The following is a 16683-nucleotide window of genomic DNA, read 5'->3' as shown; positions in this document are numbered from 1 at the left end:
TGGAACACTCGCAGAAGCGACCGTCTGGAACGATGAGGATGGCCGGATAAGCGGGATAGACGACACCGGCCTCGATGACTGAGAAGTTGCAACCACTGTAGAAGCTGAAGGGGCAATTGATACAAGATTAGAAGAGATGGGAACTGCAGATAACGACGCAGCCGTTCCGGAGGAGGCAGAGATCGGGGCAATGGAGAAGCTGGACTGAGGGCTACTCGAGACAGCCGGAGCGCTCGAGAGGGTTGTAGGGCTACTAGACGCAATGGACGAGGTCACTCTGGGGCTGCTCGCAACGATGGCCTCGGAAGAGCTGGCCACGGAAGCCGAACTAGGGCTGGCCACTGCAGTCGTTGTTGCCACCACCACCACAGAAGAAGACACAATGGCCGTCGGAGTACTGATAGGCGCAGGTGTCGAGGTCGAGGTAGAACAAACCGTGGTCTCTCCCGGTCCGAAATTATCGAACTCGTACTTGGCCCAAGTGCCGAGACAGGCCCAAACGAGGTAGATGTCCAAGGAAGAAGCCGAGGGAGTAAAGCTCTGGGAGTATGTCGACCAAGCTGGACTGGAGCCATAAGCCGAAGGGTATACAGCGGTTCGCCCGCCGATATAATTGTTGATGGCCCATGAGTTCTGCGCAAAGCCCAGGAAGCAGTAACTCGTGGCGGTTGAGGTGGTGTAAATCAGGCGATAGTTGACCGACAAAGTGAGGGCTTGAGTGGTATCCAGATTGGTCAAGGTTTGTTTGAGGTAGGTATAGGTTGTCGTGCCACCGATGGAACTGAATGCCGGGCAAATTGACCTCAGTTAACATTGTACAGGTATTGTTCGACTATAAGTATAAGTGTTGTAGGGGAGGGGAGTATGTATGGAGAGCAATGAGGGCAAGAAGGAGGGAAACCGACTAGTAATACTCCCCCTCCGCGGCGTCATCGCCCGAAACCACCGCGCCCGCTGACGTTGCGCCAGTCGCTTGCAAGGCAGTCCAGTCGGTCAAGTCCCCCGTCTCAAAGGATGGGTTGTGGAATGTTCCCACCGTGTTTTCGACCTCACAGGTTACGGTCGCGAATGCTTGGCTCACGAAGGCGCTGGCGAGCAGCAGACTTCCGAGATCGGCTGGACTCCAACGCATTGTGTATGATCAACGAATGAAGTTTTAACGAAAGTGGGTGCCGCGAGGGCAACTGAAAGAATGGCAAGGCTCTGTCTGCTACGTACCCGGCAGAAGCTGGGGCAGTAACGAGTCGATATTTATCGTTTCTCTTGCCCCCAGACCCACTGGGAATGCCTATTTTATGATTTTGGCATATTAAGAAATAATTAGATCGAGACACGAGTCAAGCAGTACGCCTCTCCTGACAGGAGGCAGAATCGGAGGCATTGCAAGCGACCGAAGCGGCGCGGTGATAAGACAGGCAAATAGTACAAATAGTTCAAGGCATGGTGGGGATTAGGCTCTGGTAGCTGGGATCTAGACTATCACTAGGACTACGTTGCTACTCGGTACATACACGAGCGAGATGTGCCCCTGAGGACGCCGTCTACAGGTAGTCATCGTAGCCGAGCAGATCGGGGCCAATCCAAGCGAATTATATTCCCTTCAAGGTTGACATAAAACTGGATAAGTCAGGCACAAGTGTGCATTAAACGGGGATTATATAACAGCCACGTGATCCATCAGTTATGCAATGTTGCAATGTTGCGATGGCTCATCTTATGCTCTACGACTAGGGCTTGAAGAAACTGAGAAGATAACCTGTGTAACTTGCATGACTCGGCTTATAAAACCCGGGGAACTTAATTGCTCCAGTTCTGATGCCTACACTCGGATTATAGCTTTGTACCCGGTTGCAGTATACATGAACATATATAAGACTTAATCTGAATCCAATCTATTTGGTACTATAAATGAAAAAGGCCTTCAAAAGGCTACTACGACAATAGGCTTGCCACTGAATCAGGTTCGTCCTTGTCATCCCAGTCCAGGTCCCAGATCTCAACAAGGTTGATCTCCGAGTCATCATTCTCATCGGGACAAACCTCATCCTCCTCATCCTCCTCCGTGGCATCGATCTCATGCACATCATCACAGTAAGGATCTTCCGCCTCACTTTTGTCTACAACCTCAGCCTCGGAGCCATCATCATCATCATCATCATCATCATCATCATCATCATCGAGGTGAGACTCTTCCATCTCCTCTTCCTCTACTACTTCACTCCCATAATCCCCCTCTGTGACAACGACACCATCATCATCGTAATCGTGATCAGCTGGAGGAAGACTGTGAAGCCACTCATACAACACTTTCTCATCGTGCACGCGGTGGAAGGCGACTCTCCCGTTGATGTCGATCCTGTAGAGACCATTCGCAAAATGGTAGGGATCATTTTCATTCTCTGGGGTCTTCACTTCCCGGTAGATCTGATGGTACTTACCACAGCGAATCATTCCATAGAAGGTTGATGCTTGAGGATGCGTGATGCGCAGCCTATCAAATCTCTGCTCAAGGAGATGCTCCAGGGACCCCCAATATCGCCCAAAGGTGTGCTCCTCCCTGCAGAGGACCCAATAGATCTTCCTGCCATTGTCGAGGGTTGAGCTGCCTTCTCTGACTTTAACCATGTTGAATTGGTCTACGATAGTTGGATGTCTACTTTGAGAGTTGCGAGCTTGAGAGTGTTGATGGATGAGAACCCGTATGCCTGCTACAGGCTCCGTATTTATAAACAGTATGCACCAGGATGAGGCAGCATACATAGTCAAAAGATTCCGGTTAGTATGCACTCACAAAGAAAATGTCTTGACATGCTTGGATGTTGGTCTCAAAGAGCAATATAGCCTCCGCTGGCTGAATTTCTTTGCCTCTTTGTTCTGCGTCATGGTGATTGGAGCGCTCTGGGATCTCAGTTGGGCTGACGGTGGACTGAAAAAATCGAAGAATGACTGCCAACAGCATGAACGACGATGGTAGTCAAGGGTGAGCATCCTGCCGCCTCTCCATCGGGCTCCTACTCTCCTGCATCCGAGAATAAACTTGGCGTGCTCTTCAACCCCTCACTCAGATAACGCCATCGCTCCGGCTATTGCGTGACGTAGTCTTGCCTGTCTAACAGTACCGATGCGAGATGTCATCTCTTCCACCATCAGCACGATAGAACACGCTCTGGACTCGTGTGTTATTGGAGGTGTCAAGGTCTACAACCATGTCACCAAAGGCCGACCAGCTTGCGTGACAGGCAGCTAATGACCGATCAAGGGATATACACGAGGAGCGATAAGAGAATCTTTAGCATCGCGAGGATACTGGCAGAGCACGCCTTATCCCCTCCTTCCAACACAATCTGCTAGCTATATCTTGACCTGTAGCTCGACAGCCTGCGGACAAGTTCCGCTGATTGCAGATCACCATGTTGCATATATCTTCGTCAATGGCGACATGGCCGATGTAGTGTGCACTTTCTTTTTTTACCCCCAGCTAGGACTCTATCGCTCCTGCAACAGCCAGCACCGTTACAATGACCTCTCCCAAGCAGCGACGATGGTATCAGATGCGATGGTTCTCGGAGAATGACACCCTCGAGGACAAGAAGTTGATTCTCAAGCTGGATGCTCTGATTGTCCCGTATGCCTTTCTGTCCTACTGGACGAAATATATCGATCAAGCCAACCTGAGTCAGTTCGCCGCATCACCCCGCAAATCAGGACTGACTTTTTCGATTCCTGCCTTTAGACAATGCCTATGTATCGGGAATGCAAGAAGAGATCGGTCTCGGTGGGGATGACTTGGTGAACCTCCAGACGATATACACAGTGGGCGCGGTGGTTGGCCAGCTCCCATTTGCATATCTCTTTACGCGAGTGCCCATCTCATGGCTGATCCCGATCATGGACATCGCCTGGGGCATCTTCACTCTCCTCCAATACCGGGCTACATCGTACAGCGAGATGATGGCCTACCGATTTCTGGTGGGATGGTTCGAGGTAGGTACCCCCGTACCCCCATAAGCGGCGATTGGCATCTGACGTTCATCGGCGATCAGGCGGCGTTCTTCCCCGGAATGCATTACATCTTTGGGGCCTGGTATCGCGGAGACGAGATCGCTCGTCGTGGGGGCTGCTTCTATGTTGGTCTGACACTGGGCACCCTCACAGCCAGCCTCATCCAGGCCGGTGCTTCCTCGCGCCTGGATGGGGTGTCCGGCCTTGCCGGGTGGCGATGGATGTTCATCATCTGCGCGATCATCACCATCCCTATTGGCATCTTGGGATTTTTCGTCCTACCCGGGACTCCCGACAAACCCAACCGACTGATTCTTCGGCAAGAAGACATCCAGCGTGGGCGTGAACGACTCGAGCGCACCGGTCATCGGTTCACCTCGTCCGGTTTCTCCACCCTTCAAACCTGCCGTTCACTCCTGAAGAACCAGAAATTCTACATTTTCCTTGTCCTAGACGTCCTTTTCTGGAATGCGGGCCTCCACGCCTCCGCAGGGGGGTATCTCCTGTGGCTGAAATCGCTCCAACGCTTCAGCACGGCCACCCTGAACAATCTCTCCGCTATTGCCCCCGCCCTCGGTATCTTCTATACTCTGTTTGTCTGCTTTCTATCAGACCTCTGTTTGGGTCCGGCGTGGGCCATTGTCCTAGCTCACACGTGGAACAGCCTGGGGCTGATCATTCTCACGATCTGGGAGGTGCCCGAGTCGGCCAAGTGGTTCGCGTTCTCAACGATCTATGCGTGTGTGGCCATGTCGAGCGTGCTGTACGGGTGGGTCAACACCGAGCTCCGGTATTCCCCGCAGGAACGAGCCGTGGTCCTGGTGGTCATCAATGCGGTCTCGCAGTCCACGACTGCCTGGACACCATTACTGGTATTTCCGACCGTGGAGGGGCCGCGATTCACCAAGGGTTATGCATTCACCTTGGGGTCTGCGCTGGCATTGATAGTGGGGACGATTGGGGTCTGGGCCGTTTTTCGGAAGAAGGCGATAGTCAGTAATGGAGAGGAGGAGGAGGAGATAGTCGTGGTGCAGGGGAAGCGGGATGGCAAGACTGAGGACGTTGAGCAGTAGCGATTCCCAATTTGTACATATGCGCATATGTACTGTACATAACTCGCAACAAAAAGCAGGAAACCCAGTGAAAAGAAAAGATGGGGCAAGCCAGGGTCGAACGGGTCGCCTCCCAGTCCTCAGTCTCACGCAACAGGCCCTAACTTACCCGCCTCGCTTGATGCCTCGCTTGATGCCTCCACTTTCAGCCTCGCTACTGGATGACCCGCTAGAGCTGATATGGACAATAAAAAGCGAATGTTCAAAAAAGAAACGTTGGGGCAAGCCGGGCTTGAACCGGCCACCTCCAGATCTTCAGTCTGACGCGCTCCCAGATGCGCCATTGCCCCATTTCATGCTGCGTTGAAAAGATACTGTGCTTTATGAGCAAGTAAGAACGTTTTACAGATTCCACGCACTTATTGGTCCGGGCACAGCGCCGTAGAAGACCAGTGATGTCTGCTGTGGTTGTACGCGATGGACCAAGCCCGTAATTGACCGGTGTACTCGGACCCCTAAGTAGCCATGAGAATTCATACCGAATCTCCTACCACGCCCCAGTTGCGCCATGGACCCATAGATCATGTCAGCTAGCCCTTGCTTGTTACCATATACTGTCCATATTGTCCATACCTACAAGATTCGACAAGATGGAACTTCTGCAGGATGTTCAACATCTTCGTGACTGCTTTTTCATCGCCGTGGATTACTGCGTCTTCCTTTGAAATTACTAGTTTTGCTCTGTCTGTCCCCCTTGCCCTCATTCACAAAGGCAGGTATTCATGCACCCGCTGCCAATTATTTTGCACCGGATCCCGCCGATTCCGTACAAACCGCATCCCCGTCACTTCGTTGCTGGAATCATCGCAATTCATTACACCCTCTTGCATGGTTCGCGGCGACGAGCTCCCGTCCTGACGCACGACATTAATCGGTCCGATTCGCGCTTCTTCCGGAATGTCTGCCAGCGCCAGTTGGGCATCATTGTCCGAAGTAGCCACAAGCCTGCCCTGTTCCCGGGGTGAAATATGGCCATGGATGCGACCCTCAGCGCCTTGGTCCCAGACCATCGCTGCGGAAGACTGAGGCCTACTCGCGGGTCTCAGAGCCATCGCGTTTCCTTCTTCTAACATAATAATGTTTTCTGCAAAACTAACGGCCGCCGTAGCACGGTAGAAGCCCATCACCGGCGGCGCTTGACGGAGTAACTCGACTGCGGCGCGTCGAATGCGCGGCTCACGACATCGGAGGCTCGTGAACCACAGGGGTAATCCAACACCAAGATCAAATGTGAATGGTGGCTGTGTGCCGTCACGTCGCCTGGACGCGTCGAGAGCAAGGCCACATTGGTTGATAATGATCTGGAAGTCCTCCAGGCATTGATCCGCCATGGTTTGGAGTGAGGATACGCAAATGGTCGCTAGAATAATGGTGGTCTTGTGGTACGCGATGAGAAGCGCGCTGTTGACCACCTGGTGTTGGGAGAGTGGCCCTTTGTCATGGAGCGAATCCAGAAGCCTCTTGAACGCGACGTCCCACTCTTTCAATCGCTCGAAAAATATCGCCTGTGTGTGAAGCAACCCTTCGCTAACATGAAAGCAATCCGCCCGCGATAGCTCGGCCAGACACTGGCGCTCGAAGAGCATGGTTTCTGCCCCTAGACTAGTGAGAGCTTCGCGGGCGCATCTCAAGGATGCGAATTCAGCCGACCATACTGGGGTACAAGCTCTCAGTAGACTGTCCATCCGAGTGGCCGAATCACTAAAAGCGATCACTCCGAGCCGAATGAAGATCGGGACAATCACATCCTCCAGCAAAACTGCCTTGGAGGGTGGAATCACGCCAGATGAGACTTGGACGCGCAGAGCCTGGATGAGCTGTAACCCTTGCATGAACAGCTGCAGGGCTTCTTTTTCGCGCCCCTGCAGGGTCTCAATGCAAATGAAGAGAACGCAAGTAATCAGTCCGACAAAGATATCGACCTGACCGCGCTCGATGCGCTGACGAATAGCCGAGACGGAGCGCGAGTACCAGGCCAAGGCATCACCCTGCGGTTGGTCAATGGGCGGCACGGAGACCAGACTTGTTGGTTGATCGTGCGTCTCGAACAGGGCACTGATAGAGATGATGGCATCCCACACGGCCGGCTCTCCCTGACACAGCTGAGGCACGAAAGTCCCCCAGAATTCGACATCCAGATCACCCCCGACAAATAGGGCCACGCGTTCGAAGTAGTAGGCAAAAGCACGACGTTCTCTCCAGACGGTGTTGGGGGCAAACGCCAGGGGATGATCGAGGGCTGCGGTGGAAGGAGGCGATGCGGAGGAGAAGGTGCCCGCCACAGCCTTGACGTACTCGCATTTGCGACCGGTGCTGCTGCATCGAAGACAGTAGGGCTTTTCTTGTCCACATTTGACTCGACGGATTCTATTACAACATTGCTTAACTTCCGGATCGTGACAGGCATTAGGGCGGAAGGTAGACCCCACTTGCAAGTTTTGCACCCCAGTCGGGATCTCAGGGGCAGGCCGATTCCTGCATCCCCACTGTAACGGGAAGCGGATTCCGGGGACATGTTCACAGACACACCGGCTGAAGCATATGGATGGTTGAGTCACTTCCAAGGACCTGATGAGAAGAAAACCCCCAACACTTGATGTTGCCAACTAGATAATTGAGTCGATATGTATTTCCTGCCGATCAGGGGCTGCCAATGGATGCGTCAGCACATCACATGAGAGTACTTGGCAACTATGCCCATCTAGGCAGCGGACTAGATCGCAGAGCATTATTGCACACAGAGTGTTTGTATCTATAGACAGTACAGAACATCCTATACAGAAATAACCATCAATCACTCGCACACAACCTCACTGCTCAAGAACGTCGCATCCACCTCAAAGCACTGAGTGGTGCTGTTGACTCCGTACTCGCCATACAAGGACTCTTCAGTACATCCCGTGGCGGTGTAAACTTTCAAGACGGGCGAGGTCGTGCTATCATCACAGCTACCGGAGTAGACATGCGCAGAGAAAGACTTCAACGGCAGACCCTGAGCTGGTCCGCAGCCACCGGAGATGACGTTGGCGGACTCAATGCTCGGGGAAACGCAGTCGGCAAGGTAGTAGCCGCTGAACGCCACGTCGATGGTGGCAGCAGCAGTGGCCACGAGGGCGGAAATGAGGGCGAGGACCTGACATGGTCAGTCGAAGACTGGCAAAACACTCGGTGTCACTAACCTTGAACTGCATATCGGCGAGGACGCTGTGGTTGATAGATAGGTTGAAATCCAAAGATCTGAATGCTGAGCAAAAAAGCTGGTTGCTGGATAGGGAGAACCAGACAGGGGTGGAATTGAGTTTATAACGTCGTCAAGTGCAGCCGAGCAACTACAGAAGACCATGAGAGGATGCTTGGACCGTTGGTAGTACAACTGTTTACCGTGTAGATTGTAGACTAACCCCGAGTGCCAAGACCGCTCCTTAAGCGAGATCTTATCAGATCCATATTCCTAACATGGCAATCTTGCCCGGATGCCAGCAGCACTTCGTGACTCGTTTCTATCCCCGATCCTTTGCCAAGCATTCCTGCTCGTATCGCTTACGAGTCACTGGGCTGATTGAGCGGGCAAGGGAGGGTGTTCGACACAAGCACTAATCTACAGGTTGAACCAGCTTGCCTCATTGCAGATAAGCTCACACTACTAGACTTGTATACTTGGCAGGACAATTGCCCCCTCGTATCCAGAGGCTCCACAGCTTTACCCTGCCGGAAGTATACTTATCCGTGTTGTGGCTACACCACTCATTTCATCGGTACAGATACGCATTGGATCAGCCAACGATGATCCAGCAGAAGCTTTATTGCACTACTGTAGTCTATTTAGCACTGATCGCGATTCAACACTATCTAAGGATGCAAAGTCACGACTTTCGTCTGGACAAATTCCTCTAACCCCCACCGAGCACCGAACCGACCCCATCCGCTATCCCCGTACCCTCCGTGCGGCAAAGTCGGTTCATCATGCACCGTCATAGAGTTGATATGCACCGCCCCGGCCTTGATAGATCCCGCGAGTTCCAGAGCGCGATAGTGGTTTCTTGAGATAATCGAACTAGACAAGCCGTACTTGGCTTCCTGGATGACAGAGACAATCTGTTCTTCGGTCTCCAGTGAAACGATCCCGACGACTGGTCCAAAGGACTCGATCTCGTACAGTTTCATCTCCGGAGTCAATCCCGTTACCACGGTCGGAGGAAAGCTCTGCGGGGTATGGCCAACGGCCCTAGGGGCAGTGTGGATTCCAGCGCCCTTGTCCTGTGCGTCAGACACCAGCATCTCCAACTTGGCTTTCGCGGCCGGAGAGATGACCATCGGTGCTGTCTCAATCTCCTGCAGGATGGCCAGAATCTTCGCCTCGAGAGCCGGGGCCACCGCAGTCGTGGCCAAGACCATGTCCGTGGACATGCAGATTTGACCGTTCTGGGTCTGCGTTAGTAGCGTTCCACGCAAGCAGAGAGAGTGACTTACATTAAGGAAGGCGCCTTTCGTGACCTCTCTGGCCGCCAGGTCCAGATCAGCATCGTCGAGCACTACCGTAAAGTTCTTGCCTCCGAGCTCCAACAACACCGGCTTCAGTGCCATGGCGGCCTGGGATGCAATAATCCGGCCGACCTGCGTCGAGCCGGTGAAGTTACATTTCTTGATGGCCGGGTGGTTGATGAGAGCGTCGAAGATCTCCGGGGCGTCGTCTGGGCGATGGAGCAGGAAATTCAGAACGCCGGGTGGGAAGCCAGCCTCGCGGAACAGGGAGGCCAGGAGGTAGTGAGTATGCGGGCTAAGCTCGGAGCCCTAATATCTGGCGTCAGCCACCGGAATGTACTGCACACCTTCACTTTCATCTCTCAAGGAAGCCTACCTTCAAAATGGCGACATTCCCTGCCGCGATGGGGGCCACTACCGACCGAAGGCCCAGGATAATCGGTGCGTTCCAGGGGGCGATCCCCAGCACCACTCCCAGTGGCTCTTTCAGGACCATGCCGTAGCCTTGCTGAATGTACGGTATCGACCCGGTTGCCACACTGGTGGTGAGCGCAGCGTACTCTTCAATCAGACCAATGCTGTCGTTCGTGATGATGTCCGCCCACAGCGGTCCGCAGTGGATTTCCTGACAACACACGCTTTTGATCTCATCGGCCCGGTCTCTCAGGATCTGAGCTAGTTTGAATAACAGGGTTCGACGCTCAATTGGGGTTGTCTTGGACCACGTTGTGAATGCTCTAGCACTGGATTGCGCAGCTTGGAGGGCGAGGTCTCTGGTAGCACCCTGGTAGGAAACGGGACCCCCGGGGTATTGGTTGGCAACGGTGCCTTGTCTCTCTTTGAGAGAGCATCGGATGTCTTGACCGTCGATGATGAGTGGGACGGTATCCTGTGACTCCATTTTGAACGAGACTGACTTTGTCCGGTCTGAGGCAATATTCTCCACTCAGTTCGAAGGCAGGGACCGACCGGGGAAAGTTGCAGGCTGAGGGTGAAAAGCTGGGGCTGGGGCTAGGGCTGGGGGCACGCGGGGAAGGACTATAAGATGAAGGAGATACGGATATACGGATCCATGACATCCTCCAGATTCAGTGGAGCCGAAACTCAGTTTTCCCTCTTGAACTGCCGATTCACCATTCCGAACCATGACCTCGACTTAGTCAGCGGACTTTCCGCTTTCTTTGTCTTATTAACACAGTTATGAAGCCTTTTCAGAAAATTGAAATGCGCCAGTTGGGACAAAGCATTCGAGTCGGAAGCTGCGGACTCGGTTCAATTCCGAGAGCCAGCCTCCACCGGGGAGTGGACGGAAGAGCAAGAAAGACCCTGAGAGTGCAACCTGCGTGCTTTGGTAGATTGTGGGGCTGCAATCTTTACGGTATCCATGCTAACAATCTAGCCAAGTTTCTTGGTGGTGAGTGAGTAGGTGGATGGCCCCTGCCCTAAGATATATACTATGTACTTTTGCGGTAGGTCGACAACCGCACTTTCCGTCGGGCTCAGTTTGAGTACTATGGTTAATGTAGATCCTTGGGACACCCAAATTCCACTACTCTAGAACAAATACCTCTGTCTCCTCGTGTGGAAGCCAGGGTGATATGTCAGAAGCCATGGTGGCCACCGTGGTCTAGACTGGTTTTTGCGGCGAATCCGAGGTGGATCGATCCATCGATCAGCTGGATGATCCCCCCCTGTCTCTCTCAGTCCCGCTGCATCTGGGTAAAACCAAGCGACGCGACTCCGTACCATGAATTAAAATTCCCTCTAGCCCCTTGGTCCAGGAAAAAAGAAAGATCTTCTTGATCAGCAGGCATTGTCATTCGTTCTACTTCATGCCACCATGATGCTACCAGGTTCAGTATGGGCGCTGCTGCTGCTGCTTCTTCTGTGCCAGGGGATTGTGGCCCGGGTTGTGGCCAGCGACTTCACCGCCTCGGATGACTCAGACTTGATGGTGTTTCGGACCGTGGGTTCCTCCGTCAAGCTATGACTAAGACCTGACTAATGGGGCCACCCAGTTACCGCAGCATCGCATCCCCAAATGGAACGTCACGCATTATCATCGCAATGCCACAGCCCCTGGCTACTGGTTTGTCGCCCCCTACTGGGTCACCGTGGGAGAACCCTACACCACACGATGGATGCCCTATCAGGTCGGTCCCTACATCTATGACCAGGACGGCGATCTGGTCTGGACCGGGGCTGCATACACCGACAATCAAAACGCCTTCGATCTGCGCGTCGTGACCAATCCACCCCCCGGCAAGCCCCAGCTGTCCCTGATGGTGCAGACCGGGCTGGGGGTGGATCTGGAATTTGCTAATGGCACCGTCCTCGACCACCAGTATCGCCAAGTGGCCAGCACCCCCGTCTTCGACAAGCACGAGTTCTACGTCTACGCTCCTCACAAAGCGCTGGCCATCCATCAGTGGCCCAAGGTCGTGGACCTGGCCGAGATCGGCCTGCCGGGGGTCTCCCGCGAGATCAAATTCCAGGGCTTTCGCGACGTCGATTACACCACCGGCCACGTCTTCTTCGAATGGAACTCGGAGGGGAGAATCCCGCTCCACGAGACCTTTGTCGACATCACCGTCGGAACTCCTCCCCGTGGCGCCGACTACATCCACTGCAATGCGATCGAAAAGACCAAATACGGGGATTACCTGATGTCGTGTCGCCACTCGAGCACCATTTACTTGATATCCGGACAGGACGGGGCCATTCTGTGGCGACTGGGCGGCAAGGGGAACAATTTCCAGAAGGACTTCGACTTCTCATGGCAGCATGATGCGCGCATCATCCTCCACACCCGGGAGCGCATGGTGATGTCCTTTTTAGACAACGCGGCGGACGAGCTGAGCGAGAACAAGCCCGTCTCTTCCGCCATGATCGTCGAGTTGGACCTGGTCCACTTCGAGGCGAAGCTGCTGAACCAGTATCTGCGACCGGACGGCGACCTGACGCGACGTCGGGGCAGCACGCAACTCCTCTCCAACAACAACATGTTTGTGTCCTGGAGTGACTATGGGTACATCAGCGAGTTCGATCACGGCGGCCGCCTCCTGACCGAAGCCCGCTTCGCCAGCGACCGGTTCGGCAACTACCGCGCCTACAAATACCCCTGGTCGGCGTCACCCGCCGAGCCCCCGGTGATGGTCGCGTCGGTGGCCGGCATCAATGGCTCCGAGTTGTTGACCGAATTCCACGTGAGTTGGAACGGAGCGACCGAGGTGAAGTTCTGGCGGTTCTGGGCGCAGGGGGCCGCAGACGGGGAGAAGACGCTCATCGGCACTGTGGCCAAGACGGGCTTCGAGACCAGCTTCATCGCCCGCGGATACATGGATTGGGTGTCGGCAGAGGCTCTTGACGCCGGTCAAAACGGCTTGGGGTTCTCGAAAATGGTGCGCAGTAGTCCGCCCACCTACTGGGCCCCCGGAGCAGACCGGCCTCAGCCTGATGACCCCCAGGCGCTCCTCTTTCCTTCCCCACCTGAGAAGCAGAGCTGGTCACCCTCCTTCGTCGTCGTGGTGTTTGCCGCCGGGCTGGCGCTCAGTACCTTGGTCTGGCTGCTGCTTGCCTTGGTCCCGGTGGTGCGACATCGTCTAGTGGCTGGTTATAAGAAAGTGAACTCGATAGACTAATATTTATTACATGAGATGATTCAAGATCCTTCTAACAGAACGTATTTATTATACACGCGAGGACGCATTCAGTCCACGCAACGAATTCCCAGTATGCTCAACCATGCTCAAGGAGAGACGAGAGTCAAGAAGTCCTGAGTCAAGTCGGTGAAGAAGCTGGCCCCGGCCACGGTCTCGGGGTGACCAGCCTGCGTGACATTGCAGTAATCGATGAAGTTGCCTGCCTCCGCGTTCTTCTTCTTGATATAGGTGACGTAGTCCGATAGGAGACAGCTGCTGCCCGGCCCGCTCTTGCACATGGGCAGAGGATAGACGGCATCATTGAGCAGGATGCGCAGATAGGTGTCCTCGGTGGTCTTCTTCTTGGTGGTCGTCTCGCAGTTGAGCACCTCGAACCCGACGGTACCACGCATGGTGATGAAGTGGGCCACATTGTACAGGTGGTTGGAGGGGATTCGGTCATCGGGCAACGGGGTCTGGTCCTGGAAGAGATCCATACCGGCGGTCAACTCAGCGATCTGGTTGTCGTTCAAGAAGGCCATGATGAGCTTGGGCACGCTGAAGGAACTGCCATCCACGTCGGTGCCGTTCTGGCCGGGGCCCTGCGCCAGCAGATCCAAGAAGCTCTCAAGGAAGGGTAGGAAGAGCAGCTTGGTGGGATCCGACGAACCCGGCCCCACGCCGTACCAGTAGCTCAGATCCTGCGAATAGGCGTACTTGGTCAACTCGTCCTGGGTGAAGACATTGCACCAGTCGCTCAGCTGGCCCGTGATCTGACTCTCATAGGCGCACAGGTAGGGGAAGAAGGTCAGGTCGGTTTCCGTGAAGGTCAGATTGCCGCTGACCAGGGCGTTGATGCGCTTGATGGCCGCGGGCATCCACGTCGCATCCCCTGAGCACCGTTAGCCAGTCCGTCCCTCATGAGAGTGGCTTCCCGACTGCCATGAACCACCTACAGTTTGTCACATTGTTATACGCATTGTTGACATACAAGGGACACGCATCCGAGGGTCCCAGCGAGTTGCCAATCGCATTGACGGAGCCCGTCGAGTTGACACTGACAACCTTGCCATAGGTGTCGGCGAACTCGTACATGTATCCCTGCAAGAAGGCCTGCGCGGTCTGGACCACGCGCGACGTGCTGATGGGGTTCGCGTACTGGTTGGCCCACACGTAGAAGGGGTGGCCGTCCTCGTAGAAATCGGGGTCTATTGATCGTTAACCTGGATGTCTCATTCTATTCCAGGGGTAGGGAACTCACAGCGAGCGCGCAAAGTGTAACCGAGATCAACAGCCTGGTTCGGGTTAGTCGTGCCATGGTCTTCAGGTTTGATATGATTCTCCCAACCTCTTTGCGACCCGTCATCGACTCTTGGGACATTTGCAGAGTGGTGTTGGTCAGGACAGTCTTCCAGTCGGCGATAAACGAGAGCTCATCGCGCGCCTTGAAGCCCTCGCCTTTCACGGCCGCTTGAATCTACCGATTGTGAGTTATCAGGTGTGCACTGAGACGGGGCAGCCTCCTGTCGCTATGAACCCACCTTCTCCTCAAGAGCCACCCATGAACCGTAGGAGCCGCTGTCGGGAAATCTGATTGCCATTAGCCACGCCACTCCTGCTACTTTTAATTCCCGGACATGTCTCACCTGCTTCCGTGTCTCACCACATAGGCAGCCTGCTGAACGGTGCACTGCGAGGGAACCTCGTTGGAGATGCCATTGACATTTGGGCCTGGTTTCTGTATCAGTCAGGCCAATTGCTAGATGGGCGTGGATGGAACTCACCAGTAAAGTAGGGCGTATTCCCGCCAGAATAGATCAAGGGGTTTGAAGAGTGGGCAGCTGCAGGGAACAGGATATCGTTGATCGGGGCCAGAACCGGACCGGCACTGGCAACTCCCAGCAGAGCAGCGACAGTAGCGAACGCAGCCATGATTAAAGAGACAATTGGAATTGGCAATGCGCACAGTGCTCTGATCAACTCTCAGCAGCATCCAACCCAGGGCTGCACCAGCCCAATATATACTAAAGTTAAGTACGGAGAGTAGCATGATTATTGCCGGAACCCCCTTTTCATGCATGCATCACTGCATGTCACTGCATTATCGGCAACGGTCAAGCGACAAACGAGATTTGGGACCAAGTCAAGGGCCCACGGTCTTTGCCTATGAAAGGGCGACGGGAGGCCATGTGCTGCAGTGTGCTGCAATGTGCTGCAGCGTGCTGCCGACTAAATGAGGGTTAATTTGCTTAGCGTTGTTGACCCGCGAGAGCCCGGCCAGTTTAGCCAGAATCACCGCGCCCTCGGACCACGTGCCCTATAGCGGTCTCCACTTGATTAATTTATTTCCAGGAACCAAGGCTTTAGCACCTTTAGTACCTGCATGACTCCTGTCTATCGCCTTGGCTGACACGTGCGGAAAAGTGTTTCTGGATTTGCCCATGTGCTCATGTGCTCTTACGATTTCACTAGAGTACCAAATTCAAACTCTATTTACAAAATATAAGCAGCGAAAAGACTCACCACCACGCAAATGAGGCTAGAGGAGAGGCAGAGGGAGAGGGATGCGGCAGCCCCAGTGTAGAGCGCGCCCCCGGCGGTGGTAGTGGAAGATCCAGCATAAGTACCAGCCGGAGACGAGGCTGCGGCAGACGCTGCGACCGCAGAGGATGCTCTGACTGAGGGGATCAGGGAGCCCGGCAGGCTTGGGGACTGTGAGCCTGAAGAAGATTGCCCACCACTGCCCTCAACCTGGGCATTGGAGCCCAGTTTGGTGGCGGACTGTGTCGCACCGATGGCATCCACACCTTCCGGCTTGGAGATCTCCGTGCCCATAGCACCAGACGCAGCAGTAGCCGATCCGATGGACTCGACATTCAGATAGACCGTGGTCCCGACTGGAATCAGGGTGGTATACACAGAGACAGTCTCTTGGGGAGCAGCCTGGTCGGCCGATCCCATAGGAACAGCCGTCACCGTATAAACAGCAGTATCATAAATGGTGGAGGTGGAATACACCTTCCCATTAGCGGGCCCTGCGGTCGAATAGGGCTCAGTGGCCACCACAGTATAGGTTGTCAGATGCGCAGGGACCGTCTCGGTGGTCACAAAGGTCGACTTCGCCGATGCAGGACAGTTCTGATATCCTGACGGGCAAGCAGTCACCGTACGAACCGATGTGCTGTACACCGTGGAGGTAAGATATTCCGTGACACGAGAGAGAAAACCGGTAGTGGCTGTGGCCGCGGTGGCGACGCCAGTCTGGATGGCAGTCACCGGGCAAACTGTGGTGTAGTCCACAATAGTCTCAGTCGTGAGGTACGTGGTCTGCTTCGAGGCGGGGCAATTCTTGATCGAAGATGGACAAGCGGTCACCGTATGCACGGAGGTTGTATACACGGTGGACGTGGTGATTTCCTCATGTCCAGAGGCACTGAACGCGCGGG

General features: G+C 54.4%; 7 protein-coding genes and 1 non-coding gene across 8 annotated transcripts; 2 read left to right on the top strand and 6 right to left on the bottom strand.

Annotated features, from left to right (window-relative positions):
- Window positions 1-1932: 1932 nt before the first annotated feature.
- ASPACDRAFT_46860 (uncharacterized protein) lies at window positions 1933-2625 on the bottom strand (the record flags this gene model as incomplete). Its single annotated transcript, XM_020201855.1, has 1 exon — window positions 1933-2625. The coding sequence occupies one exon, from the start codon at window positions 2623-2625 to the stop codon at window positions 1933-1935; it is 693 nt and encodes a 230-aa protein (XP_020053027.1).
- An 893-nt stretch (window positions 2626-3518) lies between these two features.
- Window positions 3519-5075, top strand: ASPACDRAFT_34484 (putative MFS transporter Seo1; the record flags this gene model as incomplete). Its single annotated transcript, XM_020200043.1, has 3 exons — window positions 3519-3675; window positions 3734-3984; window positions 4044-5075. 3 exons carry the CDS (start codon window positions 3519-3521, stop codon window positions 5073-5075), a joined length of 1440 nt encoding a protein of 479 aa, XP_020053026.1.
- Window positions 5076-5331: 256 nt separating this feature from the next.
- Window positions 5332-5404, bottom strand: ASPACDRAFT_t272. The gene has a single exon. It is a non-coding gene; the product is annotated as a tRNA-Phe (tRNA).
- A 167-nt stretch (window positions 5405-5571) lies between these two features.
- ASPACDRAFT_125443 (Zn(II)2Cys6 transcription factor domain-containing protein) lies at window positions 5572-7721 on the bottom strand. The gene is made up of 2 exons (XM_020196821.1): window positions 7544-7721; window positions 5572-7481 (listed from the first exon to the last, which is right to left on the bottom strand). Exons 1-2 carry the CDS (start codon window positions 7627-7629, stop codon window positions 5819-5821), a joined length of 1749 nt encoding a protein of 582 aa, XP_020053025.1. The 5' UTR covers window positions 7630-7721; the 3' UTR covers window positions 5572-5818.
- A 187-nt stretch (window positions 7722-7908) lies between these two features.
- ASPACDRAFT_46857 (uncharacterized protein) lies at window positions 7909-8305 on the bottom strand (the record flags this gene model as incomplete). Its single annotated transcript, XM_020201854.1, has 2 exons — window positions 7909-8247; window positions 8294-8305. The coding sequence occupies 2 exons, from the start codon at window positions 8303-8305 to the stop codon at window positions 7909-7911; spliced, it is 351 nt and encodes a 116-aa protein (XP_020053024.1).
- Window positions 8306-8939: 634 nt separating this feature from the next.
- On the bottom strand, window positions 8940-10676 carry ASPACDRAFT_1859352 (putative aldehyde dehydrogenase). The gene is made up of 3 exons (XM_020197669.1): window positions 9973-10676; window positions 9585-9905; window positions 8940-9536 (listed from the first exon to the last, which is right to left on the bottom strand). The coding sequence occupies exons 1-3, from the start codon at window positions 10495-10497 to the stop codon at window positions 8964-8966; spliced, it is 1419 nt and encodes a 472-aa protein (XP_020053023.1). The 5' UTR covers window positions 10498-10676; the 3' UTR covers window positions 8940-8963.
- Window positions 10677-11436: 760 nt separating this feature from the next.
- On the top strand, window positions 11437-13237 carry ASPACDRAFT_63576 (uncharacterized protein; the record flags this gene model as incomplete). Its single annotated transcript, XM_020203903.1, has 2 exons — window positions 11437-11562; window positions 11615-13237. The coding sequence occupies 2 exons, from the start codon at window positions 11437-11439 to the stop codon at window positions 13235-13237; spliced, it is 1749 nt and encodes a 582-aa protein (XP_020053022.1).
- A 22-nt stretch (window positions 13238-13259) lies between these two features.
- On the bottom strand, window positions 13260-15228 carry ASPACDRAFT_1874836 (uncharacterized protein). Its single transcript, XM_020198046.1, has 7 exons — window positions 15022-15228; window positions 14884-14968; window positions 14779-14827; window positions 14586-14714; window positions 14499-14532; window positions 14194-14445; window positions 13260-14129 (listed from the first exon to the last, which is right to left on the bottom strand). Exons 1-7 carry the CDS (start codon window positions 15167-15169, stop codon window positions 13345-13347), a joined length of 1482 nt encoding a protein of 493 aa, XP_020053021.1. The 5' UTR covers window positions 15170-15228; the 3' UTR covers window positions 13260-13344.
- Between the last annotated feature and the right edge of the window lie 1455 nt (window positions 15229-16683).

The sequence above is a fragment of the Aspergillus aculeatus genome (assembly GCF_001890905.1).
Source record: "Aspergillus aculeatus ATCC 16872 unplaced genomic scaffold ASPACscaffold_16, whole genome shotgun sequence".
NCBI classification, from domain to species: domain Eukaryota; kingdom Fungi; phylum Ascomycota; class Eurotiomycetes; order Eurotiales; family Aspergillaceae; genus Aspergillus; species Aspergillus aculeatus.
This window is presented reverse-complemented; position numbering and strand designations above follow the sequence as displayed.

Coding starts and splice junctions, on each gene's coding strand:
- ASPACDRAFT_1874836 (XM_020198046.1), bottom strand. CDS start 15,169: ATGGCTGCGTTCGCTACTGTCGCTGCTCTGCTGGGAGTTGCCAGTGCC. Junction 14,715..14,778: donor GGGTGGCTCTTGAGGAGAAG/GTGGGTTCATAG, acceptor CACAATCGGTAG/ATTCAAGCGGCCGTGAAAGG. Junction 14,533..14,585: donor CGATGACGGGTCGCAAAGAG/GTTGGGAGAATC, acceptor AACCCGAACCAG/GCTGTTGATCTCGGTTACAC.
- ASPACDRAFT_125443 (XM_020196821.1), bottom strand. CDS start 7,629: ATGTCCCCGGAATCCGCTTCCCGTTACAGTGGGGATGCAGGAATCGGC. Junction 7,482..7,543: donor CTGGGGTGCAAAACTTGCAA/GTGGGGTCTACC, acceptor ATGTTGTAATAG/AATCCGTCGAGTCAAATGTG.
- ASPACDRAFT_1859352 (XM_020197669.1), bottom strand. CDS start 10,497: ATGGAGTCACAGGATACCGTCCCACTCATCATCGACGGTCAAGACATC. Junction 9,906..9,972: donor GGAATGTCGCCATTTTGAAG/GTAGGCTTCCTT, acceptor GCCAGATATTAG/GGCTCCGAGCTTAGCCCGCA. Junction 9,537..9,584: donor CGAAAGGCGCCTTCCTTAAT/GTAAGTCACTCT, acceptor ACGCAGACCCAG/AACGGTCAAATCTGCATGTC.